At 52.9% G+C, this 25,493-nt stretch overlaps 1 protein-coding gene across 1 annotated transcript in view; it reads right to left on the bottom strand.

Moving 5' to 3' along the window:
- Nucleotides 1-2,413: 2,413 nt before the first annotated feature.
- The window catches only part of Pde6b (phosphodiesterase 6B, cGMP-specific, rod, beta), a 44,449-nt gene continuing 21,369 nt past the window's right edge, over nt 2,414-25,493 (bottom strand). The window contains exons 4-22 of the mRNA XM_005408671.2: nt 12,461-12,601; nt 12,310-12,384; nt 11,842-11,906; nt 11,140-11,206; nt 10,916-10,963; nt 9,961-10,110; nt 9,573-9,716; nt 9,121-9,186; nt 8,195-8,341; nt 6,887-6,994; nt 6,399-6,508; nt 6,210-6,297; nt 5,823-5,923; nt 5,619-5,726; nt 5,351-5,414; nt 5,167-5,241; nt 4,844-4,927; nt 3,470-3,623; nt 2,414-2,526 (exon numbers count right to left, since the gene is read on the bottom strand). Coding sequence (XP_005408728.1) covers nt 2,465-2,526; nt 3,470-3,623; nt 4,844-4,927; nt 5,167-5,241; nt 5,351-5,414; nt 5,619-5,726; nt 5,823-5,923; nt 6,210-6,297; nt 6,399-6,508; nt 6,887-6,994; nt 8,195-8,341; nt 9,121-9,186; nt 9,573-9,716; nt 9,961-10,110; nt 10,916-10,963; nt 11,140-11,206; nt 11,842-11,906; nt 12,310-12,384; nt 12,461-12,601 — 1,857 coding nt within the window. The 3' untranslated portion in view covers nt 2,414-2,464. The remainder of the gene's footprint in view (nt 2,527-3,469; nt 3,624-4,843; nt 4,928-5,166; nt 5,242-5,350; nt 5,415-5,618; nt 5,727-5,822; nt 5,924-6,209; nt 6,298-6,398; nt 6,509-6,886; nt 6,995-8,194; nt 8,342-9,120; nt 9,187-9,572; nt 9,717-9,960; nt 10,111-10,915; nt 10,964-11,139; nt 11,207-11,841; nt 11,907-12,309; nt 12,385-12,460; nt 12,602-25,493) is intronic.

Raw genomic sequence — 25,493 nt, 5'->3', positions numbered from 1 at the left:
GGCGGGCCGGGGAGCCAGCGCGTGCGGTCGCGGCCTCCAGCACGGGCTCCTGAACCCAGCGTCTCGGGAGGGAGCTCAGTGCCACCCCACCCCCAGGTTACCTGAAGCCGCGGGCAGAGGAAGAGAGGAGGGTAGCCGCAGAGGAGAAGAAGAGGCAGGATGAGCTGAAACGCATCGAGAGGGAGCTGGCGGAAGGTACCGAGGGCGCCTCCCGGAGCAGCCTGCCCCCAGGCGTTCGGGAGCGAAGGGCTGCTGCGGGGGAAGGGGTGGGCCGGCCTCCCGGGAGCGGCTTCGGGGGCGTCGCAGTTGGCTTTGGGGGAGCTTAGGCCCCGGGCTGCACCGGCAGTGCCTGCACCGCCCTGAGGCTGTCAGCTGCCTCTGCTGACCCCTTTCCCGCCCTCCTGGAGTTTCAGGTCGCCCGTGTGACGGCTTCTCTTGCACGTGGTTCTGATATGTTTAAAGCTGGAACTCTGAAGAGCTCCTTGTAGGTGGCCTGATGGCTTCATAAGTTGCAACACAGTATTTCTTTTAACCTTTCAGCCCGGGATGACAGCATTCTGAAGTGAGAGGTGCCCGCAGTTCGCATTGCCCCAGCGCCAGCAGATTAATAAAGCTTCCAAGTTACATGATGCTCTGGCTCCCTGGCATTGCTGCCCCAAGCTATCCATTTCCTGGACCCTAGTTCAGTAGTTGTGCCGCTTTTCTCAGGGCAGGGGGCTGGGAGAGATTCCAAAGGAATGAAGGAGCATTACCCACCCTAGACCCAAAATACAACTCACAAACTCCAGGCACAATGCCTGTTCTACTTTGTGTCCAGTGGCGGGGTCTGGGATGTAAGGGAGCGGGTCCCATCTCCCAGGTGCTGTTGAGTCTGCGCTTCTGTCAGCAGCCCAGGTCCCTGGGCAGGCAGAGGAGGCTATGGGGGTGGGGGTGGGGGTGGGATGGGCTCATGACCTTACACGGGGAAGGTGGATTCTGTGTCCCCAGCTCTCAACCCTTCCTGGATGTTGGGGAGGTGTTCATGGTGGCCCTGAGACTGACCACCTCCTGACACTGGCTGTTTAGGTGGGCTGGGGTGTGTGCCAAGCCGCTGTCCCTCACCAGGTTGGGCTCGCGGGCTTCTGCTGGTGGTGAGCAAACCAGTCCTGGTTTGGGGGTTTGGAGTGGAATAGGAGGATGCTGCTGCTTCCTAGCTGTGTGCCTTGAGCAGATTTCCTATGCTTAGGTCCCAGTTTTTGTTTGCAAAGTGAGTTTATTTGCAAATGTGAAGAGAAACAGCACTCAAACATTTTAAAGCACCTTTTGGTTTCTGTGGGTGAAAATGATGCCTGCACCCCAGGTTGTTGTCCCAGCTTGTGGGTCCCCAGTAGTTGCTGCAGGGTCCCTTGGAGCCTTGAGGCTCCTGGTCCCAGTCTTGGGCTCTTGTATCAGAAGTCTCTGAGGTGAGGTGAGGTGAGGATTAAACCAGCTCCCCCTTGCTGCGAGCAGGTGTTTGTGCTAGCTGTTGCCCCCTCACCCCACCCGGGGAAGTGTCCAGCCTGAAAGTAGCAAATGCTTTGGTGCTCATGTGTGTCAACTCCTATTTTGGGCAGGAGGATTGAGGGTTCAAGGCCAGCCTGGGCTATGTAATGAGACTTGTCTCAAAGAAGGATGTTATTTTTCACCAGCTGGTAACCCTTTCAGAGGCAAATGTAAAGTTCAGCAGGACTTTATGCCTCTTTCTCTGGGCTCACCAGTATCGTCAATGGAGGTGACAGGTGCTCTAAGCAAAGCTCTCGTGCAGCGCTGCCAGCTTCAGGCCCCACCTCAGGGTTTATTACTGACCCCCCTCTGACAGCTTCATTGCCACAAACAGACCTTTTGGCACAATTTCCTGATGGGTCCAACACTGCGAGCCCACCACAATAATTCCATCGCATAAAAAATGGGAGATCTGTTTTTTTCTTTATTCTGAATTCCTGGGCATGTTTACTAGAGCAGATGGGATAGACGTTATCTACATATATGTACATATGTACACATGCTGTTCTGAATGTCTCCCCTCAGGTTTCTGACTTCACAGACCCTGTTCACAGATCTCCCTGTGGGAACTATCCAAAAAAACCAAACATGCTACACCACTGAAGTTATAGTTGGCTTTAGGTCATAAAAACAAACCTTAAAAAATTTAACGTATCCAAAATTATCTTTGGTTACTTCCTCTGCTCTCCTTCCTTCTTTCCTCTCTTCCTCCCTCCCTCCTTCTTTTTGAGACAGGGTCTCGCTATGTAGTCCAGGTTGGCCTTGAACTCACTATGCAGCCCAGGCTGGTCTTGAACTTGCGGCGATCCTCCTGCCTCAGCCTCCTGAGTGCTGGCATTACAGGTGTGCACCACCATGCCCAGCACTTCCTCTGCTTCATATACCACGTAACCAGAGGCAGAGCCCAAGTCCAGCAGATGCATGGTGGTGGGGAGCCAGTGGTTCACAGGATACAGCAGGTTGAAGACTTAGGTGCTGGGCCGCCATTGCAAACTTCCATGCCCACTGCAAGAGAAGATGGACAGTGAGCAAGCACTTTCTCTCCCTGCACTCCATGTGTCCTCTGCTGGCCCCTGCAGGACAGGGGGCCGACTGTGGTCCATACCCAGCCCAAGCCGATTAGCTGGGCTGAGCCTGTCTTAGAGCTTTAGCCTGTGTTGACACTGTGCCCTGATTACTGTTAGTCTTGCCTCCAGCAACCCAGAGGCTGCCTTATTCACGCTGGCCTCCTGCCCAGTGGCAGGGAAAGCAGGCAACAGCAGAAGACCAAACTGGGATGGGAAGGACAGACAAGAGCAAGGCAGTGCCACTGGGACTCTGATTTGGGGGTGCACTGACTCCAGCTGAGTCACATCCCCATGATGTAGGGTGGAAATGGTGGTTCTGGACAATATGGTGCTTGCTTGTTTTTCTGTTTTGGGGTAGCTTGGTACTTTTTTTTTTTTTTTTTTTTTCTGAGACAAGGTCTCACTATGTAGCCCAGGCTGGCTTTGAACTCACAGCCTCCCATGTGCTGGGATTACAGGCGTGCACCACCATGCCTGGCCTTGGTTACTGTTTTTTGTTTTAGGTTTGTAGTTTTGTTTCTTAGGGTGACATGGAGTGATGGGTAGATATTCCAAAAATACTTAGAAATTTCCACTTGTGGTCAGAACACAAGTGCTTGGGGAGGGTTTGGGGAGCTTGACTCTTCCTTGGAGAGCAGGAGGAGTCTTTGCAGCCTGGGTCTCAACTGTGGGAAGAGGCTGCTTGCACAGTGTCACTCTGCCTTTCTCTAGGTCTAACTGCTGCATGGCTGCTGCCACTTTGCTGCTTTTTTTGGTAATGGGACTCAAAGTTAGGACCTCGCGCTGGCCAGGCAAGCCCTGCACTGCTGAGCTATATGCTTGGCCTCTTTGCTGCTTTGATTAACAAAGTGCCTGCTCCAGGCCTCGGCAAGGGCCCAGACCTTTCTTGGCTGCTCTGTCCTCCTCCTTCTTCTTCTCTTCCTCCAGAGCCTTCACTCTCGCCTCATACTCATCAGCCAGTGCCTTCCACTCCTTCCTGTTGTTCTGCAGGCGGTCGAACATGGGCAGGATCTCCTCATGGAAACGGGAGAACTCCTGGGGGAGATTAAGAAGCCAGGCCTGTCCCTTTGTTCCTGGAGGACTTGATGGTGGCCTCCATCTACCCCACCTGGCCTCTCAACCATGGGGACCTCTGAGATGTCCCTTTCCCAGCAAAGCCCTAAAAGGGGAGGCTTGGGCCCTGGGATGTGTGTGCTTGTGATACAGACAGGGCAGAAAATGTCCATGTCAGAAGGGCTAGGCCACTGCTGATGGGCTCCTGTCCAAGAGGTGGGTGCAGGCAGAAGCAGGACCTACCTGCTTCCCTTACATGTTCACACACACAATTGTGTGCACATGCATACAGTGGTATACACTACAGATGCACAGATCATGTGTGCACACAAAGTGTGGACTCATCATACCCCTCGCACACATCAGAAACCATACACATACTACATGTGTAGGCATCATATATGTGTCATGTTCATGCACATCACACACACACCTATCACTCAGTGCAATGCTACGTTTGCACATATCATGTAACATGTCAAGTCACAGCATGTGCCCACCACAAGCCATCACACGTGCGGGTCACAGTGTAGATGGAGAGAAGAAGGCAGCAGGAGGCATGCATGTGGCCATGACCTGTGGCCACCAGGAGAGAATGTCCTTGCTCCTGCCTGTGCAGCTGCTCAGCACAAATCTCACTTAGAACCGGACAGCGTCCTCCCAGGAGAGTGGGTCAGTCACCACCACCAAGAGCAACCAGAGAGGCCTGGCTCCCATGAGCCAAGGTGTCCTGTGGGGCCTTACACAGGGCTCTGCAGTCAGGTCCCTACCGTGCGTCCCCTGCTACTTCCTGCCAGGTGTCCTTGGGGACAGACAACAGAACTCAGTTTGGTGGGGGGTGGGGCCCCAGCCAGCTGCAGGTCCCATGGGGCAGGCACCCCAGCAGGCACAGGCCAAACGAGGCCTGCCCTTGCCCTCCAGGTGATCCTAAGCAAGGTACACCTTGGCCCATATGCCCTGGGCCATGGGTGGGTGACTGGGAGGTGTATGAGGACACTTCTGCTTGGGAAGCACCAGCCGGAAGCACCAGGGGTGAAGGTAAGTATGCAAAGCAGGCTGGGTGGGAGCCCTGGCATCCCCCTACCTGCTCTGTCAGCCTGGTGTGTGGCCACACAGTGTCCCTCCTCCTGCAAGGACTGTACTGGCTCCCCCTGCACCCTTCCCCAGCTACTGCCAGGTCAGCACGGATGCCAGGTACCCACCTTGTACACAAATGTGCACACGAAGTCGATGAAGCCGACCTGCAACTTGGGGAGCTCAGCCGCCTTATTCCGGTCCATCATGGGCTTATAGTGAAACACAGGGAGGTGTCACAGGGCCTGGACCCCCATCCCAGCCCGACTACCCTCCTGCCTGCTGGGGCTTGTCCTAGGGCTCCTGGACTGGCAGCAGCCTGGCTGCTCCAGCCTCCTTGATGCAGGCATCACCTGCACCTTCTTTCCACAGCGCCACCCAGAAGCCCGGCCACCATCAGTCCTGGTTGTGAGTGCTGAGGTGGGTCTGGTGCCCTGGAAGCAGCACTCACAATGGGCTGCTGATCCAGGACCGTCCTCTCCAAATCACCTTGTTCCCAGAACTCAGCAGCCACCAGAAGTGCGACCTGGGGGCACACAAGGGTGTCAGGAGGGGGACCTGGCAGGCGTGTGGTCCCTCCACACTGTGACCCCCCTGGGCGGGGCACTCGGGTCAGGACACCCGATGGTCCTGACCTTGCTCTGCACTTCCCAGGGCTTGGTGATGGCAGACAGGTCACAGGCAGTCATCATCATGGCCCTGTAGGCAGAGAGGGCAGAGCCACAGTTCTCATGGTGGGGTGAGGGCCAGGGCCATTCCTGTGTGGCTGTGGTCACCAAAGACTGCAACCTGAGGTCCCCAAATCCTGCCCTGTTTCCCTGAAACTGGGGTAAGTGAGGACGGGGAAGTCCCCACGTGTGCCAAACTGGTTAGAAGCCATTCCTAAAGGGGACACGTGCTCACATGACAATCTCCTTCCGTGTGGTCTCCAGGGACAGGTACTCCACCCAGCTCTTCTTGTCCTCGTAGTTCTTGGACTCATCCACAATCTTCTGGAACATTGTCCTCTTTCTGGGCATAGGGTGGGGACAGTGGCAGAGGGTCACCATTTCCAGTGTGGCCATGCACTTGTCTGCCCATCTGCCCATGCCCCATCCCTGCACGCACTTGAAGTAGAGGGCCAGGTCTGTGGCAATGATGGCGATGTCCATGAGGTGGATCACGTGCTCATGCTGCCGCCGGTTCAGGTTCTGATAGATGTTCAGGCTCTGTGGGGGCCGTGCGGTCAGCCCAGGTCAGGGCAGGCGTCCCTGTTGCCTGGGGCTCTTGGGCCAGGACCTCCCACCCATGGCACTTTGCCTCAAAGCCCGGGAAGGACAGAACAAGGACAGCTTTCCTTGCCCCATGGTGTCCTCTCCACGTGGCGTCCCCTGTGCTTTGTCAGCCATCCTCAACCCCTTCCTGGCCACAGGCCTGTCCCGTCCTCACTGATAGACAGGTCCCTCTAGTGATCATAATCCCCAAAGGAGGACCCAGCCCAGAGTGGATATGGACCTCTTCAGCCAGCAGGAACTTTCCGAATTCCAGGTGGTGCCGCTCCAAAATTGAGGAGCCATGGAGCTTGGCGAGGGGGTTCTGGGACCTGTCACAGATTTCATTTTGGACAGTCAGAAGGGCCACCCACAGCCTGCCCCTGCACCCTGACCCAAGGCCGTGACCCCGCTGACCCCAGCAGGTGCCTACTTCATCTGGTACAGGTTGTTGGTGCCGCGGTGGTCAATGTCGTGGCACAGGCCGGCTGTAACCATGGCAAAGGCTTCCAGGTCCGTGTAGTAGCTTTTCAGTTTGCCGGTCTGTAGTGACAGGAACACATGGCTCCCCCTGGGCCAGGGGTGCTCAGGTCCCCAGGCCAGGACCTGCTCCTCACTAGCCTGGGTGCCTCACCCATTTTGGAGAGCCAGAATCTTTGCATTCCTGGGGTCTTAAGGCTGGCTCGCACCCTGCTCTGGGCCCATCTGTGTGGCACCATGGCCCTGCCTGTGGCCCTGTAGCTCTGTGTGTGGCTCAGGGACCCTGTGTGTGTCCCTGTGGCCCCGTGTGTGGCCTGATCTGTTTCCCACGGTCCTACACATGTCCCTACAGCTCTGTGTGTGCCCCCGAGTATGTGGCACCATGGCTCTGTATGTGGCCTTTGTTTGGCTCTGCATGAGCCTACCCCGCCCATCACTAACCATGAGCAGTGTGAACATGGTCTGGGCCACGTTGAAGCCATGCCTCCAATTATGGTAGGTGATTCTCCGGTAGGCTTTGCTGACAGAGTACAGGAACCGCACCAGGACCTAGGGGCAGAAGATAGCCAACCTCTGAGTCCATACCAGCTCATGTGGTTTGAATTGCAGGACAGTCTCTCTGGCCCCGCCTCCCTGTCTCTCTGGTTCCCAGGCTCAGGCCTACCCTTCCTGGGTGGGGCTGATAGGGAGTTGGAGCTGGGCAGGTAGAGCAGCTTCAGGTGCTCAGAATTTGGGGCCTCATCTCTGGCCCTGCCCCAATCTGGAAAGAGAACCCCAGGGCTGTGCTTTTTTTTCTTTTTCTTTTTCATTACAGGAGCTTGAACACAGGGCCTTTGCACTGAACTACATCCCTAGAACTTTTGTTATTTTTTATTTTGAGGCAGGGCTTGCTAAGTTACTAAGTTGACAGGCTTGGCTTGAACTTATATCCTCCTGCCTCAGCCTCCTGGAGTGTTGGAATTACAGGTGTGCACCACCCTTCCTTCCAGGATGTGTGATATTTTAAGGAAAAAAATCAGTTTTAGGCGACGTTTGCATGGGTCTGATTTTGGGCAGGAGGGGGACTCTGCAGATAGTAATCTCTGGGCAAGAGACTATGCCCCCGGGAGACTCCTATTGCTTCCATTGTCATACTGAGGGTCAGAAAATTATTTGGAACCATCTTTTATTCTGTTAGTATTTTTAACACAATTTTATTTTGTGTTTTCCCTTAATATCTAATAACATTTCTTTGAGAAATTACAGCCCATCCCTCTTGTTTTCTGGGGAACATGAGAAAAGAGGATCTATTGCTCCCTTGAGCTGTGGGGAAGGCAGCACAGAAGTAGAGCAGGGCAGAGCCAGGGCCAGAGCAGGAGCCACTCCCATGGGGTCTCGAGGGACTCCTCTGGCCAGCCAAGAGGATGCCATGTGTTTCCTGTTTGGGTAGTGGCTGCCTTAACTTCCTCTGGACCCCGTGCCAACCCCATCATTACTGCCCGATGGCACACATAATGAGGATTATCTGGAACTCCTGTTAATCTAACTTCATATCCATCAGTTACCTACCCATCTGTCCACTCACCCATTCGTCTCCCCCCACTCATCTGTCCACTCATCCACTCTCTCATCCATCTAATCACTTGTTCTAGACATATTTGCTGTTTATAGTAGTTCTATAATGAGTATGTTCAGTTGGAAATGGCACCCTCATCCTAACCGCATCCCCCAACCCCTCAGGGGATCTGGGCCCCCAACCACATCTCCCACCTCTTGGGGAATCTGGAACTTGCGGACGACGCCCAGCTCATAGTACATCTGGATGCCACACTTGACCAGATCCATCTCGGTGCACTCCAGGTCAGAGAAGTGGAACTCGTAGATGTCGAACTTGGTGGCCCCAGGCAGCTCTTCCTTCTGTGGGGATGTGAGCTGAGGGATTAGGCCCACTGCATTGCCACCTGTCTGTCCTCTCTCCTCTGTGTCCTCTGTCCAGCCAGATGCTTCTGCACCTCTGGCGATGTCTGCCCTCCTGATACTGCAGCCTGTGGCCCATACACTACATGGCCTGCCTCAGCCTCTCCTCCTCTCTGCTCTTAGGTAGTGACCCCATGAGCACTTGCGTGGCTAGACGGACAGAGTGGTGTTGGAGAAACAGAGACACACCCCCTAGATACAGGCACACATGGCCCTGACACTGCTGACTTCCAGAAAGCAGTGAGCACATTCACGCACTCAGAGGCCACGGGAAGAAGAATAGCCCAAGCATTCTGCTAAGGCACGTAGGCAATGCAGATGGAGACATCACACTGCCAAGCTGGTCCTGTGACATCCACTGGGAGACACATGAGCACATGAACACACACAATGCACTTGTGTGTGTACACAGGCACACAGATACATACACACTGGGGTTCACAGGCACCTGGTCCTCCTAAAGGGGACAGCACAGGTGGACACTTGGTCCAAATGGTGCCCAAGAGACTAAGAAGTGGGTGGTTCTGGAGAGGACATGGGGACAGGTGGGTGGATACCAGGTCAACTCTTCAGACAAATGCTCAGAACCAGGAGCACAGCAGCACCATCACATGCCCATCAGCCACAGCAACACCACAAGAAGACATACAGTGCCAGGCACCCTCCATGCCACCGCAGCAGTGCCAGGTGTCTACCCAGGACAGGAGATGGAGTCTCACCAGGATTCTTCCTAGCTCCTCCTCCTCGCAGTCGGCGGGCTCCTTCCCCAGGCGTTCCCTGGTTGGCTGACAGGCAGCAAGAGTGGGTTACGGGACTGGGTGAATGATGTGACATGGTGACAGTGTCCCCTCTACCCCATGAGCACGCTAGGTGAGGGGCCTCTGGGTCCAGAAGGACAGTGTCTCCTGGCCCAGGCATTCTGACTCCTATGGACATGGCCTGTGCACTGGCGGCTCCCTCTCCTTGTTTCCAGCCCTGCCTGTGGGTGACCAATGGGACTCCATGGTGGACCCAGAAGGCTCGGTCACATCCTTCAGAGCTGAGGCTGAGGCACAGGAAGGTCCCTGGGCTGGGCAGACAGAGCAGGGGCCAGGGCTGGGCCCGGCCACTGGGCCCCAGGGACATGTCCTTACCGCTGGGCTCCCCCCTCCCCCAGACAGAGGGGCTGTACCAGGATGGCCTGGATCTCGTCCTTGTCACATCTCACGTGGTACAGAACCATGTCCTGTGCAATGTCCTTGCGGTTCTCCAGCTTGTTCATTTTGTCGTAGGTGTCCGTGTTCAGCACTGACCAGCCCAGGAACTGCGTCAGGGACTGAGGGTGGGTGGCAGTGTCACCACAATGCGCTTAGTGCACTGGTGATCACCTGCTGTGTACCTGCCTGGTGGCTTGGGCAAGTTCCTAGTCCCCAGGCCTTCTGCAGCTCAGCGAGGGCCTCTGAACGCACATCCAGGGGCAGTGCCTCATAAGCATCCTGTCCCCATGCTCCCTGATGCATGTGGACCACCCCCAGAATCCTGCACCAGCTTGCAGGGCTGCCTGTGAAGCCAGCATTTACCTCCATGAGGACCTCGTCCTGCTCATCGAAGGGCTTCCCATCCTTCCTGTTGTAGAAGGTGGCCACTCCCACGATCTCCTCCTTCTTGTTGACAATGGGCATGGACAGCACGTTTTTGATGACCCAGCCAGAGTCGTCCAGTGGCCCTTCCTGCAGCAGCAGGGTGGAGCTGAGGTCCCTCTGCCCGGGCCTGGCCAGGGCTCTCGGGGCAGTGGGCTCCGTCTCTTCAGCTCTCAGGCCGTGGCTTGGGTTGGTCTTCCTGGTTCTCCACCCCCTGCTTAGGAACTTGGTGCCTATGCTGCCTGTGGCAACCTTTCCCACTAGAGATGTCTCGGCAGTGCTGGCTTTAGGGCACATGAGGGCTGCCACCTCACAGAAGCCCCCTCAGGAGAGTCCCATGCTGTCTTTTTGGGTTTTCTTTGGTATCAGGATCTAACTCAGGACCTTTTGCTTGCCCGGCAGGCGCTTGTGCCGCTGAGCTATGTTCCTGGCCTGTCCTCCTCTTGATGTTCCCAGGGCCTCCCCGCTTCCTCTGTACTGGGCCCTGAACAGTGTAGTCAGCCCCACCTCCCACATCCCGGACAGTGAAATGTAGACCGTGGACCATTCCTCCAGGACAGCATGTTCTCACTAGTGCCCTGATTGCCACCAGAGCCACCCTGGCACCACATCCCTGGCGGAGACAGGTAGAGCAAGAGGCTCTAGAGCCTTGTGGGGGCCAAGCAGGACTAGTTGAACTTAGATGGGATTACTAAGCCCAGAGAGGACAAGCTGACCCTTCACCGAACCCAGTCCTCCTGCGACCCATGAGCAGGAACACAGCCTTCTCATCATCATTCACTGAGACCAAGGTTGTTTCTTAAGCAGCAAAATCTAATTCAGCCCACGATTTATGAGTCACAATACTTTCTTTCCTAAGCAAAGCATACGATCTTTGTGGTGAGTGAGCAGATACCTGGAACTTGAACATCTCGTCAGCGGAGGCATTCATGATGTTACAGATCTGGAAAAGGAGACATGTATCACCCAGAGCGGCTGGCGGTACACTGTGATCCACGCCCTGGCAGCCTGGTGTGGCTCGTAGGAGACAGTTCTGATGGGCAAAGCTGTCTGTGCTGGCAGTGGGCAGGGTGTGGGGTGCAGGGGTGGGTGCAGGCTGGGGAGGGGCCAGGCACTCACAAAGCCACTCTCTGCCACGTAGGTTGGAAGACCACTGGCCAGGGCCCAATGATCAGCCGGGGGTGTGCTGGAGAGAGAGGCAGAGGGTCAGTATGGGGCTTGATCCCATCCGCTGAGCTCTGGGGAGATGAAGGGTCCGGACTGGGAACCCAGGGAGGGTAGAGAAGCCAGAGGACGAGGCTGTCCCGCCCCAGTATGTGCTCCCTATGGGGGTTCCTGTGGCTTCAGTGCCTCCAGACTTAGCGTCAGTTAGTTGCCTGGTGACCCCAGCCCTCCTCAAGTTCAGGCCTGGTACCTGGATCTTCCTGCCCGTTTGGGGCCTGGGGATGGGTGCTGGACGGGCTCACGGGTAATGAGATCACTGGCCATACAGCCTCCTCCACCATGCCCTCTAGGGCCAAGCCCTGCCCTGAGCTCTGGATGGAATCTCCAAGGGGTGAGTCTGCCAGAGATCCCACTTGTGGAGAGGTCAGGTCCAGCCAAGACCAGAGGGCCTCCACGCCCATGGAGCAGACAGGGCACCTGGGGCTCACCTGACCCTTGGCTGTCCATCCCTCAGGCTGGTCACCCTCACCCTCTCCTCCCATGAAGTGCCTCCCTTCCCCACAGTACAGGGGCTTTAGGCCAGGAAGACCCCACCAACATCCCCAGAGCCACACCCAGGCACCTGGGAGACGCAGCTTGTGAAGCCCCAGCACTTACGGGATGACCTTGATGTCTTCCTTGCCATGGAGGATGTAGTCGATGACTTTGTAGAAGACGATTTCCTAGAAACAGCACGTCAGCATGGAGCTCCCTGTCTGCTCCTCCACAGGTGAGAGCCACCCATCCCCAGACACATACATCACCCAGGGCATCATACACACCACCCATGAGCAGCCACATCCACATGCACACATGTACACACTCACATGTGTGCACAAGATGGGCGCCCCCACATGAACACATGTTGGGCCCTCAGATTCAGATCTGCCTTCCTTTTGTGTTCCACCTGCCCTGCACACTCCCTGGGTCCACACAGGGAAGGCTGCTGAGGCCAGCACAGCCCTGAGCTGCTACTCTGACAGGAGGAGATGGAAACAGCACCCAGTCTGCCCTATTTTCTGCCCTCCCTCTGCCCCTAGAACTGGAGCAGAGAAGCCAGGCTTGGAGCCATATCCCCCGACTCACCCGGCCGTCTGGTGTGCGAGGGCCTGAATATGGTTGGGCTTCTCCCATCAGTACAGGCCACACGTCAAAGAATTCCTGGGCCAAGCAGAGGAAAGTGAGGAGGCTGGCCAGCTGTAGCCAGGCTGGGTGTTCCTGGAGCCCACAGCCTCACCTTCTCCTTGGTCATGTCCAGGAGCCCCACTGAATACCGGTCACAGTTCAGGTAGGCCCGCACGGTGTAGAAGGCCTTGTGGAACTGCCGCTCGATGTCTGTCAGCTCCTCAAACACCTTGTTGGCTGACCACAGCAGCACCTGCAGAGGTGGCATGTGGTAGTCCAAAGCTCCCACCTGTCTTGTCATGGCAGTAGCAGGGGCCATGTACATCCAGCATGCTTAGCTCACAGGCATCTGGCCACAGTGTCTGGATGTGCAGCCCCAAGGACACTGGTTGAGGGTGCACACTGCATGAGACCACCTGCTCCTTGGCCTTGGGGCCCTGGTGGAAGCTGCTAGGTATGGAGGCCTGCTGACTTTGGCCGGGTCTCCACTGTTGCTTAGTGCTGGACCCATGGTCAATGATGAGTGAAAACTGAAAGAGTTGCTCTGAGATTGAAAGTCAAAAACCTGACCTCCCACTCCCCACCTGGCTGCTGTACAACCTGTGAGAAGCTGGGGACTGAGGATCTAACATCACTGTCTGTTGGATGTCAGGCCCTTTTACATCTCTGCAAAGTGCATCTGAGGGTGATGTGTGATAGGCACTGGAGTGACTTGTATCTAGATTCTCCCCCCAGGCCACATGTGCTCACAGGTGGGGTTTTGAGAGGTGGCTGGATTTAGTGTGTATGAATATGGATTAAGGGTGTGTGATAACTAAATTAGCCAACTGACTGGTTTAGCATAGTTCTGGGTGTGGACAATAGGAACGCCCACACTGCGAGCGAGTGGCACCAACCAATAGGTTTGTAAGGTGAATGGACTAACAGGGGACAGGAAGGCTTGGTGCTGGCTGCTTCCTCTCTGCCCTGCCATGGACTGGTTCTCCTCTGTGTTGTCCTTCTGCCATTTTTCCCTGCCTTGGACCAGCCAAATATGGACTGAAAGCTCTACAAACTGTTAGCTAAAATAAAGCTTTCCTCCTTTAACTTGTGGCTGTTGGATATTTTGTCCCAGCAATAAGAAAGTAACCAAGACAGGTGTGCACCACAGAGCCCTGGGATGGCCCTGCCCAGACCTGTCCTTGCACCTGCTGAGCTCCAGGTCTGGCCAGGTTTCTCCCTACCAGCCTGGCCCTGTGTCTCTAACACAGGTGCCCTGGACACCTCACCAACAGTGTGTGTTCTCTGCACTGCAATGTTCCCTGCCCAGGACCAACCCAAACCCCTTCCTCATATTTCCTTGCTTGACTCTTTCCTGCAGCCCTTTCTGGAGCAACCTCTGCTCTGCTGTCAGAGGAGGGAAAGGCCGTGGAGACTCGGCCTCCCCACAACCCACGCACCAGGGCCCTCCTGCCCCTGGCTCCCTTACCGTAGCAGGATGCTCCCACCCCTGCCAGCGTCCAGGAGCTGAGGCTGTGGGTGAGTCTGCTCCCTGGATGACGTGTTTACCTGTGCCATGCACCCCTCCCAGCAGCACTCAAGCTTGACTGTTCCCCAGTTGTCATCCCCTTTAGGAACTTCCCCTTCCTCCCCTTTAGGAACTCAGGACAGCCCACCTGTTGCCCATGCCATACTGAGTGTGAGCGCTGTCACCTGTCCTGCCACCCTCTGCCGTAGGCGGCTCAGGAGGGAAAGGAGCATGAATTCCTTCACATTTGAGCAGCAACTGCCAATGAGACCAAAAGCACCCACCATCAAGTCCATGGTGGGACATGCCATGCCTTCTGGGGACAGACACAGACCATGTCCACTGAGGACAGACACACACCACATCCACTGGGGAAAGACACACGACCTCTACTGAGGGCAGACACATGCCGTGCCCACCAGGGACAGACATACACACTATGTCCACTTGGAAAGATGCCTACCATGTCCACTGCGCAGATCAGAGGAAGCTCAGGGACCCACCCTGCCCACGCATCCCTGACCCAGCCCTCTTTTTTTCTCCATGCAGGTCACCCCGTCCTTATTTCAGGATCAGTCCTACCTCAGGCTAGTCCCAACTCAGACCAAGGACAGTCTGCAAGCCAAGACTTGGCTCCCTGCGGGAAAGGGCATCTAGACAAGGTGAGCAGCCTGGCTGCTCGAGAATCCCAGCCTCTTAAGGACACTAGGAACCCACATTCTTGTGAGAAATCACTTGATTTTGAAATGTTGGAAATTTGCCTTTTGTTTTCTTCTGTAGTTTTGTAGTTTCAAGTCTAGGTTTAAATCTGTAGTCTATTTTGAGTACATTCTTAATAGTTGAGGCCAGGGTTCATTTTTATTCTGTGTGTGGGTAGCTATTTCCCCAGTACCATTTATTGAAAAGGCTGTCCTTTCCCCATTGTATATTCTGGGCATCTTTGTAAAAAATCAATGTCTAACCATCAGCGGAAAGCAAGGGAAACCCACAAAGTGATATCTCCTTGTGCATGCTAGACTGGCTGCTTCAGAAACATGAAAGACAAGGGTTGGCCAGCACATGTGGAGGGGCCCGTGTGGCCTGTGGGTGGGGATGGAAATCACACAGCTGCTTTGGAAACTGGTGTGGAGGCTTCTCACACAAAACTGAAATGGACCTGCCCTGTGATCCAGAACTGCTGCTACTGGGTGAGTCCCAATGGAGCTGAAGCGTGGGAAGGAGAACTGCACATCTGTGTTCACTGTGGCGAATGTTCACAGGGGTCGAGATGTGGAACTATTCTGGGTATCCTTAGATGAAATCAGCCAGGGACAAGGAGACAGATTCCACACAGTCTCACTTATGTGTGGAATCTGGAACAGCGGAACTCATCAAAACAGAGAACTATGGTTGCCAGGGTGGTGGGGGCTGGTGGAAAAGGGAGAGTAGGGAGAGTAGAAAAGGCTGGCATACATCTGTTAGGCTGGAGCAGTATTCTGGTGGTCTAAGCACAGCAGGTGGTGATTAGTAACACTCTACTTTTTTTTGGTCTTTTTTTATTATGTTTTTTTTTTTTTTCTGGTACCAGGAATCGAACTCATGACCTTGCACTTGCCAGGCAGGTGCTGTGCCGCTGAGCTAAATCCCCAGCCCCCTTTATTTTGTCTTTTTGAGACAGGGTCTCGTTATGCAGTTCAGGCTGGCCTTGAGCTCACTTTGTAGCCAAGGCTGGTCTTGAACTTGCAATGATCCTCCTGCCTCAGCCTCCCAAGTGCTGGGATTACAGGCTTGTGCCACCATGCCTGGCTAACACTCTACATATTAAAAGAAAAAGATTTTAGGAGGTCTCACCAAGAAGGGATGATAAATATATGAGGTATTAGATATATTAGCTTGATGTAATTATTCCATAAGCATATATGTATTGAAACACTACATTGTACCCAGTAGATATGTACAATTTCTTTTGTGTGTATAGTACTGAGGATTGAACACAGCACCTTCACACTGAGCTCCACACCAGCTCTTTTAAAAAGAAATTGAGATATGGTCCCCTTAAGTCACTAAGTTGCCTGGGCTGGGTTCAGAATCGAAAGCTGCCTGCTTCGGTCTCCTAGGGTATGGGATTACTGGTGTGCACCAAGGTATGTACAATTATTATTTGTCAATTCATAGCAGAATAAATCTGGAAAAATGTTGGAAACAGTAAGTCAGGTGCCAGTACTTGATGGGACAAGATGTGTAGGGCCAAGGGGTGAACGCCCTTTTCCAGGTGTGGGCCACGTTCTCCACGTCTTCAAGCCTCTAAGCTATCAGTGACCCTGTGGACCCTGACCCTCTGTCCATGTCCCTGCACACCCACCCTGTATCAGCCAAACCTGGGCAGTGTGGGGAGTGACCTGGGCATGGGTGGTTTTGGGGACGGATGACATAGAGATGTGCAGACCTTGGGAGGGAAAGCTGACTTAATGGAAAAGGACATCACTTACAGAGAAAGGCTTCAGGATGTCTTGAGGGGAAGCCAGGCAGAGGTCAAGGAGGCTGGGACCTGCCAGAGGGAAGGACCTGGCCTCTCTATTCCTGCCCCAGTGACCTCTGGACCCACGGCAGGTGCTCAGGCCTCCAGAGTCTGTGCCTGGGTTCTAGTGTCCCTCAGAGCATCACCAGGTATGGTTGGTGTGAGCCCCAAAGGGTTGATCCCAAGATGCAGGGCAGTGGTGGTTTCAGGCTTTAGGGGGAAGAATGAGGACAATATCCAATGGCCCTCAAGAAACTAGCCTGAGGAATCCAACTGCGAGGACAGGAGGCCGGTTGACAAGAGAACTGTTTTGAAGGTTCCTCACAGAACTGGAGCCCGCTGTCTCCTGACGCTGAATGTGTCCACGGACCTGCACCCTGAGGTCTTTTAAGGCTGGGATGTGCCCATTGTTATTGCCAGTACTCTTGAACCACTGAATATGGACTGTTCAATCTTCATGAATTAAATTGCCTAAAACTGTAGTTTAAGGCATTACGTACAGGGGAAAAGTGACCAAAATTTCAATTCACGTGCTCTCATTCTTTCCTTGACACCGACCCTTGCCTCTGGTCTTAAGATATTTACTAGGGAAGAGCAGTGGACACCAGGACACCCCCCGTAGTGAGGGCATCATGTGGTGGGCTCCGAAAGAGGCCCTTTGGTACCTCTAGTCACTTCTGCTGCCTCCTGACCCCTGCGCGTCCACTTCCGGCCAAGCAGAAGTGAGCTCTGCAGCGAAGGCTGCAGTTTCTTTCCACTTCCATCCCCGGAGCTTTGGGGTGAGTTGTCTTCAGTCCCAGACTCATGGGCAGGACCTCGAGAGGCCGCAGACCTCCCCAGGGACCCCCAGTTGCTGAACCGGAGTGGAGCAGGCACCTCCAGATGGGTCAGGACTTCCAGCAGCGGAGGTGCTGTTCAGAGGGCCCCTCTGGGCAGGCAGGAGATGAGGACAAGGCAGGCACTGACCTCCCAGTGCCGGTTTGGGGACTGGGAGGGGTGGAGTGAGTGCGTGGAGAATAGCTTTACCTTTTGCTAACTGGCTCTTCTGCAGCTCTAGGGAAAAGAAGGCAAAGTTTGAGCTCAGGCAATGCCGTGAGCCGCAGGCTGGCCTGTCCTGTCCATTACGAAGGCTTCTTCCCAGGAGGAGCTGCAAAGCTGGCCCATGTTTCCTTTGAGCCAGGTTTTTGGGAAAGCTGCCCAAGGAGAGCCCTCAGAAGCAGGCTTCCCTGCACCTGGCACAGGCTGAATCAGAAGTAGCTGTCAAACTCCCGCAGAGTGAGCATGAGGCCTTCAGCCTGGGGCGGGTCCAGCCTTCAGCCTTAGTTTCTGAAGTGCTGGTTTGTTCACTGCTGGGCTAGGGCTGGGAGAACCACACACAGTTCTCTGACTGCTGAGCGGGGAGATTGAGGGTGTGTGAGGCGAGGGATGCTGAGGTGCTGGGCTCAGTGGGGAGGACGTGGGTGTGGACCTCCCAGGTGGAGAGCAAACCCAGTCCCCCGGTGATGTGGTTGTTGGAGGGATCAGGGGCCTGGTGAGACCTACGGGAGGGGGCAAGTGCAAGCTCCCAGGCCTGCCCCGCAGTGGTGTCTAGGGTGCGAGGGTGGCCTTGACCTTGAGCTATTGGGGCTGGGCCTGGCTGCTGTCTCCTCTCCAAAGAGGTGATGTCAGGGTGCCTGGGTCTGGGGCCACCTGGGGCTTCAGTTGGGCTCTCTCTGGGCTCCCACCCTGGTGTTTGTGGGCCCGGACAGCAAGATCTTTCCAGGTTGCATCTGCCTAGTTACCCTAGGAAAAGCAGCACAGCGCATCTCTCCAGACACCAGGGAGCCTTAGAGAGCAAAGTGAGAATGCCTGCTGATGCAGGGACCTGGGACTGGTGAGCTCTCCACAGACAGCTTATAGGGGTAAAACCTCTGGGTAGGCTCAGCAACAGTTGCAAACACATCTCAGTCTACCAGGACATAGATGAAGAATTATCACCTTAGACCCACTGAAAACTGAGGTCCCCAGCTGAGAGGCAGGTGACAGTCATGGGAGGCCAGCTCACCCAGAGCCACCCTCAGGCACTCATGGTGAGGACAAGGGTTGTGTGGATGGATGCCAGAGACTGAGAGGACAGAGAGAGGCCATGGCCCAACTCGGGGCTGTGCTTTTGAGGATTTTCTTTCCAGGGGCCTGGCAGGCCCTAAAGCTACAAATCTGAGAAAAATCCCTTCTTGATACCAGCAGGTAGAGGGGAAATTTCTAAAATACATCCAAAGTGTTCTCCCTAGTGCTGTCATGTCTACCTGAGGAAAGGCAGCCAGCTAGCTCCAGCCTTCCCACCTCACCCAGAGGGAGGAAAAAGGACCAGGAAACACCATGAAGGTCTCAGCCCAGCAACACACCCCTGACAGACAGCCCAGGACAGCTGCACCCGGCTGTGCCCATCTCCAGGCTCCAGCGAAAGGACAGCCAGCCTCAACTATTCAAGAAAAAGCTGGTGGGGGCCTGATGATGGCAAGATGCAGAGCCCCTGCCTGCACGCACAGGGTCCTGGTTCTGTCCCAGTGCTGCCACTCACCCCGTCCTGCAAAAGCCATAAATCAAAACCCAAACCAAAGACAGCAAGAGAAATGCTGCAGCTAAGCAGTGTCCCCCAGAGCCCTACGCTGGGCCCTGATGCCAAGGCGATGTTTGTGGGATACAGACTGGAGGAGGTATTAGGGTCACATCAGGCCTTGAGGCCCCGCCGTGGGCTTAGTGTGCTCACTGAGGGGAAGAAAGGACTTGCTGCTCTGTGCCATGTGAAGGAGTGATGGTGTCTTCCCCAGACTCTGGTGGCAGCACCTTGACCTTGGACTTCCAGCCTCCAGATGGGGAGTGATACAGGCCTTTTGCTAAGGCCACGCTCAGCCCAGGCCAAGCAAGAGGGAGGAGACAGGAATGACCAAGCACAAGGGCTGAGGCTGCAGCAAGCATTAAATACAGCCCAGATGTTACGGTTGATACACTGTGTCAACTTGGGGAGCCTAGAGGTTTGGCTAATGTTCACTGTGTTATTTTGAGAAGTTTAGAAGGGTAACTAAGTGACTCAGCAGGGTCCCTACTTTGTATCATCCTGAGCCTGTGCAGGAGGAGGGCGTGGAGTTGGTGTGAGTGCTACACCCTCCTGGGCGGGGGCAGACTGCTAACAATAGGAGGGAGGGGAAGAGGCTTGTTTGCTGCTCCTCGCTTTTTGCTCTTCTTGCTTTCGCTGTCTTCCCCGTCCACGAATGGTTGCCCTGTGCATGTGCCGCTCTGCCTCGGAGCCAGCCGAGTATGGACTGAAACCTCCACAGAGTATAAGCTAAATAAATCTTTCCTTCCTTCATTTTGGGTGTTGAGTCTTCTGCCTCAGCAAGGAGAGAAAAGTGACCAAGACACCAGGTCACCACCCGGGAAGTCATGTGGCCAGGGGTGCCACTGGTCACGGCCACACAGCGAAGCCCCGTGAAACCCAGTTCTGAGAGCTGGGCGTGCACAGGAAGAAGGGCGGCCCCGTGACTTGCCAGCGCTTGTCTTTGGCCAGGCCTTTTGTGATGCTCTTTATAGCGAACTGGGAAACACAAGTGTTCCCAAGTTCTGGGAGTCGCTGTAACAAATGAATTGGACACAAAAAGCGATGCTGGGAGCCCAGTGCTGGCTTAGGGTTGGCTTGAGTGTGTCCCCCAGAGGTTCGTGTGTTGGAAGATGGTCCCCATCAGGTGGTGTTAAGAGGTGGTACAAGGTAATTAGGCTGTCAGGATGCTGTCCTGGGAGGGATTAATGCTGGTCCTGCGGAGTGAGTGAGTTCCACAGTGCCTCTCTGTCTCACCCTGTGACCACTCTTGTGCATGCAGCCACTATTGTGACGGCATCTGTCATAGGCCCTCATCACCATGCCGAGCAGAGGCCTGCACCGTACTCTCGAGCCTCTACAGCTGTGAGATATGCAAACCTCTTTTCTGTATAAAGCACCAGCCTCAGGTATTTTGTGGTAGCGACAGGAAATGGATAAATATGATTTATAGCCGCCCAGTCAGAAGCTCAGGTGAAACAACCTAGTGTTTGCAGCTGGCATCAGTGGTGGTGGGGTCTGTGGGGCCGGGTCTCCAGGCAGGCGGCATCAAAGCTGAATGGATCAGAGGACACATGTCAGGCATCTGCTGCTGCCACCTGCTTGCCTGGTATGTGGGGACAAACTCCACACCACTGGGATCACAGTGCTCCTCATCGTGACAACACTGAAGAAGCCACGTGGCCTTCCCCCTGTGTGCCGGAGTGAGGAGCACTTCCCCATCATTCTGTGAGGCCACCATTGCCCAATGGCAAAGTCAGATAAAGGGTTAGAGGAAGAATAACTGCAGAGTGCCACAGCTCACGAACACAGATACAAGAATTCTTCACACAACGCGGGAAAACCTGTCAAACAGCATATGCAAACAATAATACCCCATGAAGAAGTGGTATTTGTCACAGGTGTGCAAGCCTGATTCAGCATTTAAAAAGCAATGTGTAATCTGCTGTATCAATAGGCTAAAAAGTCACATGCTCTTATCAATCATTGCAGAAAAATTATTTGACAAAATACAGTCCTCATTCAGAATAAAAACCCTCAGCAACTAGAAATAGGGGAGACTTCCTCAACTAGACAAAAAAGTTCTACAGAAACCCTATTCTGGCATCATGGTTAATGATGAGCTGAGCATGCAGCTTATGGCTATAATCCTAGCACTCTGGGAGGCTGAGGCAAGAGGATTACACGTTTGAGCTCAGTCTGGGTAGTTTAGTAACTGAAAAAGACCCTGTCTTTAAAGAAAATTTAAAAAGTGTTGGTAATGTAGCTCAGTGAGAAGATAATGGGTTCAATCCTTGATACTAAAAAGAAAGTGGAATGGGTTGAAGAGAGATGTCTTCTCTCACTACTCCTGTTTAAGATTCTACTTGAAATCCTAGCTGGTCTAACAAGACAAGAAAAGAAAATATAGTGCATAAAAACTGGGAAGGAAGACATGAGCTGTTTTTGCAGATGACATGGTTGTCTATGACATGAAAACACTAAGAAATCACTAAGAAAACTTGGAACTAGTAAGAGATTGTATCAAGGTCACAGGACACAAGGTTACTATAGTGGATCACTTTTTTCATAACAGTGATGAACACCTGGGGCATGGAAGTAGGACCGCCACACCACTTACACTACTGCCCCCAAATGAAAAATATGTAGGTATAAATCTAATGAAATACATGTAGGGTCTATCTATATGTAGAAAACTCTGATGAAAGAAATAAGAGATCTAAACTAGTAGGCATTATGTGTGTGTAGACTGGAAGACTCATTTTAATTGTTCCCAAAATGGCCTATAGATTTAACACATTCCAAATTATACCAGCAAGCTATTTTATGGATGTTGACAAACTGCTTTTAAAGCTAGATGGAGAGGAAAAGGAAACACAATACTGAAGAAAAAGAACAAAGTCAGAGCCAGGCATGATCGCACATGCCGGGAGCCTGAGACAGGAGGATTGACAGGAGTTTGAGCCAGCTTGAATTACATAGTGAGATCCTGTCTCAAAAAAAAAAAGAACAAAGTCAGAGAACTGATACTACCCGACTTCAAGACTTACTGTAAAGCCACAGTAATCCAGAAATGTGGTACTGCTGACAGAGCAGACAGATCCATAGGGCAGAAGAAAGACCCAGAAATAGACCAGACAGATACAGTCCATGGACCTTTGAAGAAGAGCAAAGCTGCACAACTTTCACAAAGTGAATCACAGACCTAAGTGTAGAATATAAAACTGAAAAACTTCAGGAAGATGACATAGGAGAAAATCCAGGGTTTTACAATGAGTTTTTAGGTACTCAAACTCAAAATTAGATTTGTGAAATCTAATTCATGAAGAAAAATTATCATGAATTGGATTTTATTAAAAATTAAAACCTCTGTTTTGCCAAATACACAAACAGATAAGGCACATCTGGGGAAAAACATTTTTGAAACATTTCTGATAAGGGGCTTGTATTGAAAATATTTTTATAAACCTTAAAAATAAATAATGAGGACACAAACAGTGCAACATACAGAAGTGCCAAAGGTCTGAACACTTAAAGGAAGAACAAGATGTGTAAGAGGCAAACAGGCGTATGAGAAGGGGTGCAGCACCGGCTGGCATTAGAGGGCTGTGAATTAAGCCGTCACGGAATATAAAATTCCACACACCCATCAGGTTGACTAACGCGGAATGACTGTGCTGGCGGGGATCTCGCATTCATTTCCAGAGGAGGAAGGCGGTGTAGCCCCGCTGCAGTGCCTCACTAAGTTAAGCAGCAGACCAGGCAGTCATACACCTTGGCTGTAAACGCGTACAGTGGTGTTCACAGCAGTTTCACTCATTGCCGCCCCACGCCAGAAGCAACCACCTGTCCTTCAGTGAGTGCATGGATAGACAGAGCTTGGTACATCCAGACAAAGCAGTATTATTCAGCAATAAAAAAGAAAAAAGTGGCCGAACCACAGGAACACACAGAGGAACCTTCAGAGCATATCCTTAAGCGAAAGAAGCCAACGTGGAAAGGCTGTGCTCTATGCGGTTCTAACTGCCCAGCACTCTGGAGGGGACAAACTGAAGGCAGCTTCTTTGGGGGTTCAGTGGAGGTGGAAGGAGGGATGAGTATGGGGGGCACAGGGAGATTTTAGGGCAAAGGTTATTCTTTATAATATTGCAATATGGGTATATGTCACTCTGCATTTATCAAGACCTATAGAACTTTACATTGCAAAAAGTGAACCTTAATATGCATAAAAATAAAAATTATTTGCTAGCTTAGGAGATCCAAGAAAGACTGCAGACTTGTCAAGAGATTTTTTTTCTTTTCTTTCCTTCTTTTTTTTCTTTTGTCTTTTTGAGACAGGGTTTCACTATGCCGTTCAGGCTGGCCTTGAGCTCATATGTCTTAAACTTGAAACGATCTCCCTGCCTCAGCCTCCTGAGTGCTGGGATTACAGGTGTGCGCAACCACACGCTGTCAAGAGATTCTTACAAGCATGTGGAAGTTGCTCCTTTTAGGCGTAGGGAAGGTGCTGATTTATGTAAGGTTGGAGATGAGTGCCATTTGTGAGACTGAAGAGAAAAGATATTTTGTGCCACAGAGGAGTTTTCCATGGGAGCACGGGGTGGCGATCCCAACACTACCTTCTAACCCATTCAGGGGGCTGGTGGTGGCAGAGGACACCATGGAGGTTGAGCCGGGCCAGCCCTTTGCAAGCTGTGCAGGTGTTGGCAGTGTGGTGCCTGCGTGGATATGAGCATACAGGGTGTGAGCTGTGTGGTGCACAGACAATGGGCAGTGTGCTTTGCAGGGTGAGTGTGCATGTCAGATCTGTGTACTTTGTGTCTGAGTGTGTGTGTGGTGAGTGACCAGTTTTTCTCTGTGAACTGATTTTGGATGGTGGGTGACAAAATAGGTAGTGCTTGGTGGGTGTAAGTGTACAGTTTATGTATATATCTGTGCTATTGTATGTGAGTTGTGTGTGGTCTTTTGACTGGCGTGGAGATAAGCGATGTTGTATGTGTGCTGTCACAGGTGGAGTGTGTGGTGTGTATCTATGCTGTGGTGTGTGCAGTGTGTGGTGTGTATCTGTGCCATTGCATGTGCAGTGTGGGGTGTGTATCTGTGCTGGGGTGTGTGTGGTATGTGTATCTGTGCTTGGCATGTGGAATGTGTGGTGTGTGACTTGCTGTGGTATGTATCTATGCTGTGGTATGTGCAGTGTTTCATGTGCATCTGTGCTGTGGTGTGCACAGTGTGTATCCATGCATAAGGTATGCAGTATGAGGTGTGTATCTGTGCCATGGCATGTGCAATGTGGCATGTGTATCTGTGCTGTCAGATGTGTGTGGTGTGTGTATCTGTGCTGTCACAGGTGGAGTGTGTGGTGTGTATCTATGCTGTGGTGTGTGCAGTGTGGTGGGTATCTGTGCCATTGCATGTGCAGTGTGTGGTGTGAATCTGTGCTGGGGTGTGTGTGGTATGTGTATCTGTGCTGTGGCATGTGGAGTGTGTGGTGTGTGACTTGCTGTGATATGTATCTATGCTGTGGTATGTGCAGTGTGGTGGGTATCTGTGCCATTGCATGTGCAGTGTGGGGTATGTATCTGCTGGAGTGTGTGTGGTGTGTGTATCTGTGCTGTCACAGGTGGAGTGTGTGATGTGTATCTATGCTGTGGTGTGTGCAGTGTGTGGTGTGTATCTATGCCATTGCATGTGCAGTGTGGGGTGTGTATCCATGCTGGGGTGTGTATCTGTGCTTGGCATGTGGAGTATGTGGTGTGTGACTTGCTGTGGTATGTATCTATGCTGTGGTGTGTGCAGTGTTTCATGTGTATCTGTGGTGTGGTGTGCACAGTGTGTATCCATGTATAAGCTATGCAGTATGAGGTGTGTATCTGTGCTGTTGCATGTGTGGTATGTGGTGTACATCCATGCTTAGGTTGTGCAGTGTGGGGTGTGTATCTGTACTGTGGCATGTGCACTGTGGGGCATGTTTCTCTGCTGTAGGGCATGTTTCTGTGCTGTGGCATGTGTGGTATATGTGTATATGTGCTGTGAATCTGTACTGGGGCATGTGCAGTGTGTGGTATATATCTATGCTGTGATATGTGCAGTGTGTGGTGTGTATCTGTGCTGTAGTGTGTGTGGTGTGTGCTGTGACCTTGTACCATGGTGTGTGCACTGTGTGGTGTGTATCTATGTTGCTGCATATGTGGTGTGTATCTGTGCTGCTGTGTGTGTGGTATGTAGTGTATATCCAGTTGTGGTGTACATAACGTGGGGTATCTGTGCTGTTGTGTGTGCAGTGTGGGGTGTGTTTCTGTGCTGTGGTATGTGTGGTATGGGGTGTGTATCTGTGCTGTGGCATGTGCAATGTGGCATGTGTATCTGTGCTGTGGTGTGTGCAGTGTGAGGTGTATATCTGTGCTGTGGTATGTGTGGTATGGGGTGTGTATCTGTGCTGTGGCATGTGCAGTGTGGTGTGTGTTTCTGTGCCATGGTGTGTGCAGTGTAGGGTGTGTTTCTGTGCTGTGGCATGTGTGGCATATGGTGTGTATCTGGGCCATGGCATGTACAATGTGGGGTGT

Source organism: Chinchilla lanigera, unplaced genomic scaffold, assembly GCF_000276665.1.
Source record: "Chinchilla lanigera isolate Chin_1 unplaced genomic scaffold, ChiLan1.0 scaffold00113, whole genome shotgun sequence".
Classification (NCBI taxonomy): Eukaryota; Metazoa; Chordata; class Mammalia; order Rodentia; family Chinchillidae; genus Chinchilla; species Chinchilla lanigera.
The sequence above is the reverse complement of the archived record's forward strand: the minus strand, read 5'-3'. Positions and strand labels throughout refer to the sequence as shown.